This window comes from Triturus cristatus, chromosome 4_2, assembly GCF_964204655.1.
Source record: "Triturus cristatus chromosome 4_2, aTriCri1.1, whole genome shotgun sequence".
Classification (NCBI taxonomy): Eukaryota; Metazoa; Chordata; class Amphibia; order Caudata; family Salamandridae; genus Triturus; species Triturus cristatus.
Window position 1 is genome coordinate 243,988,239 of NC_140586.1, and position 12,331 is coordinate 244,000,569.

A 12,331-nucleotide genomic window follows, 5' to 3' on the forward strand; every position below is an offset into this window, starting at 1 on the left:
GCTGTCCCACGAAGGCTCTTGCTGTCGGCGGCGTCGAAGTTGGACTAGGACTCACCAAGCCTTGGCAAGCGGAACCCACGCAGAATGAAGGACTTGCTTCTGGTGCAGACCAGGAAGGTCTGGGGTGCTTCTCTTTTTCAAAGAAGCAGGAGCCAGTCTGGAGGAGCCAAACCAGTGGTGAAGATTACAGGTTGCGTCGTCACAAAGGCCACTAGCCAGCGGGCAAGCAACCGGACAGACGCGGCAAGCAGGAAAATGCTGAAGGGCCCCACGCAGGACTCGTGGAGTGTGGGGGGCTGATCTTCGGTGCAGATGGTGCTTGGGGGTGGGGCTTCTCAATCCCCGGTGCACAACTTCGAGGGTGCCTCAGAAGCTGCGCTTGAAGATACTAGCCACTTTTCCCAGGTAGCCGGTCCCACGTCGCTCGTCGCCTCCACGGATCTCAGCTCTGCTGTGGATGTGGATCAGGGTCGGAGAAGTCTGGAAGTCAAGGCTCTGGTTGGGCTCTGCAGTCGGTTCCTCGTAGAACGTGGGCAAAGCAAAGGGTAGTCTCTTGATGGTGCCTGTTTGCACAGGGTAGCCACTCCTTGGCCACAAGGGAGATTCTTCAGTCTTCTTCTTTCGTCGAATGTCGAAGGTCCAGAGTTTCTGTTCAAGTTGCAGGTTCAGGATAATCTAAAGTCTTGAGGCCCAACTCCCACTCTTATACTAATCTGGGGGGCTGGGACACCTGCTAGGTCACGCCTTATGGGTGGGACCTGGGAGGGGGTGGTTACACCCACTTCCCTTTGTCCAGTTTCGCGCCAGAGCTGGGGCTGGAGTGCCCCAGCGCCGGTTTGAACTGGACTATGCAAGGAACACCTTGTGTGCCCCAGGCATGTCTCATTCCTTTCAGCCCACCCTGCCCCAATACACTAAAGGCTGTCTGGGGAGGTGCTAGCACCTCCCCAAGCAGGAAACCTATTGTCCAGGCCTCCCTGGCTGGGATCACTCCCAGCTGCAGGAGGTCAGACTTGTGTCGTGGCAGCAGCATCCATTTTGTGATGCTGAGGCTTTGGTCAGAGGCTAACAGTGAAGTATGATTTTAACATGTCTTTCCCTCTAGAAGGGGGGAATAATATACTCATGTCCAGAAATGGTATGGGGGTATTATTCCACAGTGTTAGACACCTTACACGACATGTTTCGATAAAGCCAAACCATAGTTACCATAACCGTCTAAGATTATAAGGCACTTTAAGAGTATATGGTAGGCTATAGCATAGAACAGCTATAAGGACATGGTTCCGAAAGCTGCAGACAGGCTCAGCTCATGCTAGAGCACCATCTCACATGTTACCAAGCACTCTGCCTCCAGGATTGTTAAGGCCTGCCATAGGAGTGACTGATAGGTACACATGTGTCTATATGTAGGTTAGGTATAGGAATACTACACCTAAGCAAGGGGTGATTACACGACCTTGCCCCAGCTGAGTGATCAGCCAGTTGTGTCAAAATGGAAGGCCAGGCCAGGGGTGGCATAATACATGCTGCAGCCCCTGGGAGGCCTAGGGTACACCTATGCCCTGGGTACCTAGGGTACACTGTACAGGGCCCAATAAGGTGATCCTATCCAAATGGGTTATGCACCTAAAGTACATAGTATTAATTTAGAGAGAGAACAGCAGGGCTGTGGGTCTGATCAGCAGGCCCACAGCCACATCTAAGTCGAAAACCAGTAAAGCAAAAGCAAAAAGTGGGGGTGAACATAGAAAGCAGACCCTACTCTCCTACACAACCCCCCCCCAAACTTAGGGACATTAAACTAACCTTGACCAGTTGAGTCTTCATGTTCTAAGTGGAAATATCTGGAGAGTCCATCTGCATTGGCATGGTCAGTCCGAGGTCTATGTTCCACTGTGAAGTCCATCCCCTGTAGGGAAATGGACCACCTAAGAAGTTTGGGATTTTCACCCTTCATCTGATTTAGCCACAAGAGGGGCTTATGGTCTGTCTGAATCTTGAAGTGAGTGCCAAACAAGTATGGCCTCAGCTTCTTCAGGGCCCAAACCACAGCAAAGGCCTCCCTCTCAATAGCTGACCAACGTTTCTCTCTAGGGGTCAGCCTTCTACTTATAAAAGCAATGGGCTGGTCTTGACCATCTACATTCAGTTGTGAAAGAACAGCTCCCACACCTAACTCAGAAGCATCTGTCTGGACAATGAACTCTTTGGAGTAGTCTGGACTTTTCAGAATAGGTGCACTGCACATGGCCTGCTTCAGGTCATCAAATGCTTTTTGACAGCTTACTGTCCACTGAACTTTCTTTGGCATCTTCTTGGAGGTCAAGTCATTAAGTGGTGTCACTATGGACCCATAGTTCTTAACAAACTTTCTGTAGTACCCAGTCAGGCCCAAGAAAGCTCTGACCTGAGTCTGGGTAGTTGGAGGAGCCCAGTCCTTTATGGTCTGGATCTTGCTCTCCAGTGGTTGAACCTGACCCCCACCAACTAGGTGGCCCAGGTATACAACCTTGCTCTGCCCTATCTGGCACTTAGTGGCCTTGATAGTGAGGCCTGCCTTTTGCAGGGCCTCTAAAACATTCCTCAGGTGGACCAGGTGATCCTCCCAGGTGGAGCTAAAAACAGCAATATCATCAAGATAAGCTGCACAATAGTCATCCAACCCAGTAAGGACTTGATTCACCAGCCTTTGGAAAGTGGCAGGTGCATTCTTCAAACCAAAGGGCATTACCACAAATTGATAATGTCCTCCTGGGGTCGAGAAAGCAGTTTTGGCCTTTGCACTCTCAGCTAGTCTGATTTGCCAGTAGCCTGCTGTCAGGTCAAATGTGCTCAAAAACTTAGCAGCTGCCAGTCTGTCAATGAGCTCATCTGCCCTAGGTATTGGGTGGGCATCTGTCCTAGTGACAGCATTGAGACCTCTGTAATCCACGCAAAACCTCATCTCTCTCTTACCATCTTGGGTGTGAGGTTTTGGCACAAGGACTACAGGACTAGCCCAAGGGCTCTCTGAAGGTTCAATGACTCCCAGCTCCAACATCTTTTGTACCTCAACTTTTATGCAGTCCCTGACATGGTCAGGTTGCCTGTAGATTTTACTCTTCACAGGCAGACTGTCACCAGTGTCCACCTCATGGGTGCACCAGTTTGTCTGACTTGGGGTCAGAGAGAACATATGTCTGTAGGATTGCAGAACTTGTCTGCAGTCCTGTTGCTGATGGACAGTGAGGCTGTCAGAAAAGACCACACCATCAACTGAGCCATCATCAGGGTTCTGAGTCAACAGGTCTGGGAGAGGGTCACTCTCTTCCTCCTGCCCCTCATCTGTAGCCATGAGTAGCCCCATGTCTGCCCTGTCAACATATGCCTTCAATCTGTTGACATGAAGCACCCTGTGGGGGCTTCTGGGAGTCCCAAGGTCCACCAAGTAGGTGACTTCTCCCTTTTTCTCAACAATAGTGTGGGGTCCAGACCATTTGTCTTGGAGTGCTGCTGGGGCCACTGGCTCCAACACCCACACTTTCTGTCCTGGCTGGTAAACAGTCAGTACAGCCTTTTGGTCATGCCAAGCTTTTTGGAGTTCTTGGCTTGCCTCAAGGTTTTTAGAAGCCTTCTTCATATACTCTGCCATCCTGGAGCGGAGACCAAGTACATAATCCACTATGTCAAGTTTGGGTTGTCTGAGAGGTCTCTCCCATCCTTCCTTCACCAAACATAGGGGTCCTCTTACAGGATGCCCGAACAAAAGCTCAAAAGGGCTGTAGCCAACCCCCTTTTGTGGGACCTCTCTGTAAGCAAACAGAAGGCAGGGTAAAAGGATGTCCCATCTTCGCCTAAGCTTGTCTGGTAACCCTTTTATCATTCCCTTTAGGGTCTTGTTGAATCTCTCAACAAGCCCATTGCATTGTGGCTGATAGGGTGTGGTGAATTTGTAGTTAACACCACACTCCTTCCACATTGCAGTCAAGTATCCTGACATGAAGTTGGTACCTCTGTCAGAAATGACCTCCTTTGGAAAGCCCACTCTGGAGAATACTCCAAGCAGGGCCCTTGCCACAACAGGAGCTGTTGTGGTCCTCAGGGGAATGGCTTCTGGGTACCTGGTGGCATGGTCCACTATCACCAGTATGAATCTGTGCCCAGATGCTGTTTGTGGGTCCATTGGTCCTACAATATCTATGCCCACTCTTTCAAAGGGAACCCCCACCACAGGTAGTGGTATGAGGGGGGCCTTTGTGGTGCCACCTGATTTGCCACTGGCTTGGCAGGTGACACAGGAGCGACAAAACTCCTTGGTATCTTCTGACATATGGGGCCAGTGAAAGTGAGGTACAAGCCTGTCCCAAGTCTTGTTCTGGCCTAAATGTCCTGCAAGGGGATTATCATGGGCCAAGGTGAGAAGGAAGCCTCTGAACTTCAGTGGTATGACCAACCTCCTGGATGCACCAGGCTTGGGGTCTCTAGCCTCTGAGTACAGTAGCCCTTCATCCCAATACACTCTATGGGTACCTTGAGCATTCCCTGCAGCCTCAGCAGCAGCCAGCTGTCTGAGGGGTTCAAGAGAGGGGCAGTCTAATTGAGCCTGCCTCAGATCTGCCCTTGAAGGTCCCCCTGTCCCAAGAAACTCAACCTGATCAGGTTCAAGTTCTTCTAGGACAGTTCCTTCAGGGCTCTCAGAATCATCCTCCTGGGAGGGCTGATCCACCACCTGAGGCAGGGGGGAAGGCACAGCCTTAACCCTACTGCTCTTTCTCTTGGGTTGTGACTGGTCCATAGTTTCAGGATCCAGCACTTGTTCAGTGTTGCACTTTTTGGCCTGTGACCTGGTCACAGCAAGGACATGTGCATCTATCCCCAGCATTTCTGCATGGGTCCTATACTCCACTTCAGACCAATCTGAAGTTTCAAGATCATTGCCCAGTAAACACTCTACAGGAAGGTCTGAACTAACAACAACTTTCTTGAGGCCAGTTACCCCTCCCCAGGAGAAGTTAACAATAGCCACACTATGGGAGGTAGTGGCATTGCTAGCGTTGGTCACTAGGTAATTCTCACCTAGTATGATCTGTTCAGGGTCCACAAAAGCAGGTGTCACCATTGTGACACTAGCCCCAGTGTCCCTGTAGGCCTGAGCCATTCTTTGGTTGATAAAAGGAGTCTGTCTGTACTTGCCCAGGTTACTGGGGCCTACAGTAGAGGACAAAGCTAAGTCCCCATCACAGATCAGAACAGCCTGAGTAGGTACTCTGACTAGGCCAGAATCCTCCTCAGTTCCCAGGGTTAACCCTACTACACCCTTTTGCTGGGAACCACCACTTACAGCTGAACTAGGGGGTACAGTTGCCTTAGGGGCAATGGTGGCTGGGGGCTTATCCTTTTTGGTGCACTCACTAAACCAATGTGAGTTGGACTTACAATAGTTGCACCATGGTTTCTTTTGGCCATCTTTCTTTTTATCCTTTTTGGGACCACCCTCCCCCTGAGCCTTTTGGGGGCCTGGTGAAGACTTCTGGTCTTTTTGTTTCTGATCATTACCCTTCTGGTCTGCCTTTTTCTGATCACCGCCCTGGTTCTGGTTTTTCTGCTTAACTCTAGTCCTGACCCAACTATCTGCCTTCTTTACCAATTCTTGGGGAGAAGTCAGATCAGAATCAATCAGGTGTTGATGCAATAGCTGGTTTTGACAGTTGTTAAGTATTTGTTCTCTCATGATCAAATTATACAATCCTGTATAGTCCTTAACCTTACTTCCCATTAGCCAGCCTTCCAGAGCCTTAGTGGCACAATCTACAAAGTCAGTCCAGTCCTGAGTCTGTGCCTTCTGGGTATCCCTGAACAACAACCTGTATTGTTCAGTGGTTAGGCCAAACCCATCAATCAGAGCACTCTTCAGGACAGTGTAATTATCTGCATCCTCATCACTAACTGTGAGGAGCTTGTCTCTTCCTTTCTCAGAGAAGGAGAGCCACAAGATAGCTGCCCACTGAATTTGGGGTACCTGCTGTAGTTTGCAAGCTCTCTCCAAAGCAGTTATCCATTTGTGGATGTCATCCCCACACTTGTAGGGAGGGACAATCTTGCTCAGGTTTCTATTATCATAGTGCCTGTCTCTATCTCTAGGAATGTTGCTGCCACCAGTGGGTTCTGACCCACTTAACTTTTGCTCTCTAGCTAGAGCAAGCTTCTCCTTGGCAAGGGCAAGTTCTTCCCTCTGAATCCTCAGATTAGCCTCCCTCATTCTGGCGTCATGCTCCTTTCTCTCAGGTGAAGTCATTCCCCTGTGAGAGGAAGCATTAGAGATGCTAGAGACATGGGAGTGGATGGATTCCCTTGAAGGGGATCTGTCCCTCCTGCTTCTCTGTGAAAGCCTACTTGTGGGTCTGTATGGGGGGACCCCATGCACACTCCCATGTAAGCTTAGGTTAGCCTGGCTAAGTCTTCCCACTTGGCCCTGGCTGTCTACCTCTTCCTCTGAAGTCCCATCTGACTCCTCTGTGGTGGGTAGACCCCCCTCTGTACCTAGGGTACCTGCCTGAGAGGCCCTAAGAGTATCATACTCCTCTAGGAGTTGTCTTAACGGAAGGAGGGTAGGGTTTGCACCCTGTTTTATTCCTCTGGAGGTACACAAATGTCTCATCTCCTGGAATGTTAAGGTATCATACCTAGAGGGGGTCTTCTGCAGACCTGCCCCTCCTGAGAGAACATCTTCTTGATCTCCTCCCAGAGGCATGATCTAGTGAGGGTGTGGTGTGTGCACCTACCTACACTAGTTGTTTCTACTAAACCTCTCTAGTAGTTGTAGTCAGGGTGTGTTATTCCCTTCAACCTACAACTACTAAGTCCAGTAGGACTTAAGTATTATAAACTATGTTATATGTACCTAGACAATATCTGTGTGATCTTTCAATTTAGTATCTTAAGATTACAATGGTATTACAACAGCAAGCTCAGATCCCAACCGCTGCTCACCAATGTGAGAAGTTGGCCTGATGTATGATGTCACTAGTTCTAGTGTACACCTTATATCAGTCCAAATACCCTTATGGTGATTGGTTGTAAAGTCAACCTTATAGACCAGCTATCCTAGTGGTAGCATGGACAAGAGCAGTCTTAGGCTAAACTCTGAATGGCATGTGAAGCCAGCTGTGATACCATATATAATCCCTTGAATACCAAATGAAAGGACACCACAACAGATATATATATAAAATAAAGTGTATTTATTCTAAGCAAACCCTCAGCACTCTTTATGAGATTAGAGGTAAGTACAACACAGTCTTATTTATGCATACATTAAGTCACACAGGTAAGTAATACAGTTAGGCCCTAGGGGCCACGCAAACCATATACTAAGTAAGTGGTATAAGGACCACTGTCACGGAAATAGGATAGGCCTAGGCCTAGGGAATCGCTGGGGCTACACTATACTACCAAAGGTCAGGAAGTGGGAGGCCCACGGGATTCGTATGCAGAGTGGAAACACTCACGCGTAATGCGTAAAAGTCACTAGCAATAGTACAGTTTAGAAATAGATAGATTTAGGACACTTCCGGAGTAGCTAGGAAGTTGAGACTTGAAACTTAGACACTAGGATAGTCACTATCCTGATGAGCACCGGAGTACCCAAGTTACCTAGCCCACAGGCTGCGGGTGCATAGGGGTGAAGTTGCGTCGGGTTTCGTCGTCGACTCCTATGGATGCCTGAAGAAAGATGCTGACAGGCAGTCAGTGAAGAGTGTCCGGTGGATCCCAAGGCTGGGATCAAGAAGAGAGGAGACCTGCAAGCAGAAGGGACAGAGTCAAGGTCACTAGCCAGTGACCACGTGGAACCAGGAAGGAACCAGGCGATGTCGTGAAGATTGTAGGTGAAGGTGAAGCTTGTCGCTGCAGCCAGGAGGACCAGGAAGCGTCGAGGACGACCAGGACCAGGAGGCGAGCTGTCCCACGAAGGCTCTTGCTGTCGGCGGCGTCGAAGTTGGACTAGGACTCACCAAGCCTTGGCAAGCGGAACCCACGCAGAATGAAGGACTTGCTTCTGGTGCAGACCAGGAAGGTCTGGGGTGCTTCTCTTTTTCAAAGAAGCAGGAGCCAGTCTGGAGGAGCCAAACCAGCGGTGAAGATTACAGGTTGCGTCGTCACAAAGGCCACTAGCCAGCGGGCAAGCAACCGGACAGACGCGGCAAGCAGGAAAATGCTGAAGGGCCCCACGCAGGACTCGTGGAGTGTGGGGGGCTGATCTTCGGTGCAGATGGTGCTTGGGGGTGGGGCTTCTCAATCCCCGGTGCACAACTTCGAGGGTGCCTCAGAAGCTGCGCTTGAAGATACTAGCCACTTTTCCCAGGTAGCCGGTCCCACGTCGCTCGTCGCCTCCACGGATCTCAGCTCTGCTGTGGATGTGGATCAGGGTCGGAGAAGTCTGGAAGTCAAGGCTCTGGTCGGGCTCTGCAGTTGGTTCCTCGTAGAACGTGGGCAAAGCAAAGGGTAGTCTCTTGATGGTGCCTGTTTGCACAGGGTAGCCACTCCTTGGCCACAAGGGAGATTCTTCAGTCTTCTTCTTTCGTCGAATGTCGAAGGTCCAGAGTTTCTGTTCAAGTTGCAGGTTCAGGATAATCTAAAGTCTTGAGGCCCAACTCCCACTCTTATACTAATCTGGGGGGCTGGGATACCTGCTAGGTCACGCCTTATGGGTGGGACCTGGGAGGGGGTGGTTACACCCACTTCCCTTTGTCCAGTTTCGCTCCAGAGCTGGGGCTGGAGTGCCCCAGCGCCGGTTTGAACTGGACTATGCAAGGAACACCTTGTGTGCCCCAGGCATGTCTCATTCCTTTCAGCCCACCCTGCCCCAATACACTAAAGGCTGTCTGGGGAGGTGCTAGCACCTCCCCAAGCAGGAAACCTATTGTCCAGGCCTCCCTGGCTGGGATCACTCCCAGCTGCAGGAGGTCAGACTTGTGTCGTGGCAGCAGCATCCATTTTGTGATGCTGAGGCTTTGGTCAGAGGCTAACAGTGAAGTATGATTTTAACATGTCTTTCCCTCTAGAAGGGGGGAATAATATCCTCATGTCCAGAAATGGTATGGGGGTATTATTCCACAGTGTTAGACACCTTACACGACATGTTTCGATAAAGCCAAACCATAGTTACCATAACCGTCTAAGATTATAAGGCACTTTAAGAGTATATGGTAGGCTATATCATAGAACAGCTATAAGGACATGGTTCCGAAAGCTGCAGACAGGCTCAGCTCATACTAGAGCACCATCTCACATGTTACCAAGCACTCTGCCTCCAGGATTGTTAAGGCCTGCCATAGGAGTGACTGATAGGTACACATGTGTCTATATGTAGGTTAGGTATAGGAATACTACACCTAAGCAAGGGGTGATTACACGACCTTGCCCCAGCTGAGTGATCAGCCAGTTGTGTCAAAATGGAAGGCCAGGCCAGGGGTGGCATAATACATGCTGCAGCCCCTGGGAGGCCTAGGGTACACCTATGCCCTGGGTACCTAGGGTACACTGTACAGGGCCCAATAAGGTGATCCTATACAAATGGGTTATGCACCTAAAGTACATAGTATTAATTTAGAGAGAGAACAGCAGGGCTGTGGGTCTGATCAGCAGGCCCACAGCCACATCTAAGTCGAAAACCAGTAAAGCAAAAGCAAAAAGTGGGGGTGAACATAGAAAGCAGACCCTACTCTCCTACACGTGCGGTACTGGGCCGTGCCATGCCCTGAATGCACCATCATTAGTACTATCGCAGTGCGACTGGGAGTGGAACGTGGACTACGCGCTCCCCACAGGATTGTACTAATGATGGTGCATTCAGGGCATGGCACGGCCCAGTACCGCACGCAAATCGTAAAGTTTAATAAAATAATGGATCAAAGAAATTTTTTTCAATGTTTATTGCCCCTCGTTGGTTTTGCACCCGAAACAAAGTAACACTTCAATAAAGGGCGTTTTAAGATCAAAGCTTCCACATATGGGGAAACAGCGAGTTCAGAGCAACATTCAAGACGGTGGTAACGAGAGAAACAAACATAAAGACTGGTTGTGGTCACATAACGTTAAAAATGTGTGACATTTTACGCATAAGCATCTAGTTTATTGTTAGCACAGATTACTTTTGGCGTAATTAGATGCATTATGGGTACTGCAGTGCACAGTCAGTTTACGGAAGTCAGGTGGTTTATTTGTCGATACGGGAAGGGGGGCCGAGCATGTGAAGTTAAAAAGAGAGTGGCAACACAGGGTCTGTTATATAGGAGATAAAAAACAGCCCGAGACGCATGCCGAGCGTGGAGGAGATTATGAAATGAGCAGGTATGCGTGGGTTTAGTTGCTGGATTGAAGGGGCACGAGAAAAATATAAAGGTTTGGTTTAGCAAGAATGTAAGAGCATACGGAAGTGTTTTTACACTTGTTGTGAGAGAGACATAAAAGTGGCAATGACGTAAAAGAAGGAAGGAGCGAAATCGCTAGTATGCAAATGTGATCACATGTTTTATGCCGATGTTCAACTTTTGTCTGGGGAACGAGGAATAAGGTTAAAAGGGTCACGGGGACTGAACCTTTAGTCTCTTTATTTAATTGAATGTGAACTGCCTGTTTAAGGGAAGGTTTTTGGGGGGAAAGTATGAAAGTTTGATACTACTCGGTACGCGGGATGACAAATGGACCATGCCGATTTTTATTTGTGTTGGGGGAGTGAGGAATAAGGTTGAGAGGGTTACGGGGATCTGACACCTGGTGGTCTTTTCATTGAATTTAATGTGAACTGCCTGTTTTAGTACAAAACGTTATATGCGCAAGATTAAATACAGATTTATGTGATTACAGCAGATAATGGCAAAAAGTAGTAATGATGAATTTTTGCAATTGTTGATTTACAGTTACCCCTGACGAAGGGCTGGAAATAAGCCCGAAATGCATTGGGTTCTGAATAAAGATTTGCTGCTCTGAACTATCCTTTGTACTTTGGATCGTATTCACGAAGAGGTCCGGATGGACACATGTTAAGATGAGAAGCTTCCAAAATACATGATGTTAGATATGTGGATCAGGAAAGCGAGATTAAAAATCAGATGAACAGTGAACATGGTCAAATGGAGAAATGTTGGCTGGATCGGGTATCCACTATCGCAGTGCGACTGGGAGTGGAACGCGGACTACGCGCTCCCCACAGGATTGTACTAATGATGGTGCATTCAGGGCATGGCACGGCCCAGTACCGCACGCAAATTGTAAAGTTTGATAAAATAATGGATCAAAGAAAATGGATAACATTGTGAGAAATACGGTGTGCATACCACCCCTTCAGACATATCTGTGTGTGCCATGCCTACAACCCACTGCCTTGGCATAGGTAAGCCACCCTCTAGCTGGGTGCACTATACCAATGGTGAGGGTAGAGGTGCATGAGCCCTGTACCCCTACAGTGTCTAAACCAATTCTTAGACATTGTAATTGCAGTATTGCCATTAAGAGTATATAGTGCTGGGAGTTTGTCATTACAAACTCCACAGCACCTTAATGGCTTTACTGAAAACTGGGAAGTTTGGTATCAAACTTCTCAGCGTATTAGGGGGGTGTGGCCACACGGTCCAACATGGTGGACGCACTCTAAACAAGCTCCCAGTGGCCCGCATTAATCCCTGAATAATCCTGCCGTTTTTTTAGGCATTCCTGTGACTACATTCATTTGTGAAGCGATCCTCTAACCTGGCGCCACCCTGTGAGCCAGTTTCAGCCCGTCTGTCTTGCCCGGCGGCGCCCGGGTTCCGGTGGAGGACTGCGGCCTGGGGATCCTCACTCTGGCGTGGTGGGCATTGCCGCAGGAGAACTCGGTGTGTCGCGGTGGGTGCCGCGCCGCAGGACTACGCCTAACAGTTATATTATGGAGGTGAAGGGGCGGTGCTCTTCCGAGTTCCCCACGAAGACTAGGGAGCTTTGTCGAACCGCGTCGGGCTGTGCCTTTCCCCCAGTATCCGGGAGCGCTACCGGGGATCGGGCAGCCGCGCTGGGCCGCGTCGTGCCTCTTCCTTCGCTGCAGAGCTGTATCGTCTGCTGGGCTCAGTGTCATGTCGGACCGCGGTGCTTCCTCACCTCGCCCGGAGTGCTGACTACCCTACCAAGGTGTGGGTGACACCTTTGCCGGTTGTGCGCTCGGCGCCGGGGCTCCGCTGGCCGGATGCACGTAGCTGATCTGAAGAGGGTAAGGCCGAGCAATCCTTTAGGCGGGCCCGTGTGATCGCGGTGCATCCCTGTGAGGCCACATCTGCTGCACTGTTGCACTGCCGGCATTGGAGGGATGGAGAGCCTG

The 12,331-nt window shown here is 49.7% G+C and overlaps 1 protein-coding gene across 1 annotated transcript in view; it reads left to right on the forward strand.

Moving 5' to 3' along the window:
- The first annotated feature begins 10,278 nt into the window (after positions 1–10,278).
- LOC146833555 (uncharacterized) overlaps positions 10,279–12,331 on the forward strand; it is a 453,674-nt gene continuing 451,621 nt past the window's right edge. The window contains exon 1 of the mRNA XM_085600079.1: positions 10,279–10,332. Coding sequence (XP_085456205.1) covers positions 10,325–10,332 — 8 coding nt within the window. The 5' untranslated portion in view covers positions 10,279–10,324. The remainder of the gene's footprint in view (positions 10,333–12,331) is intronic.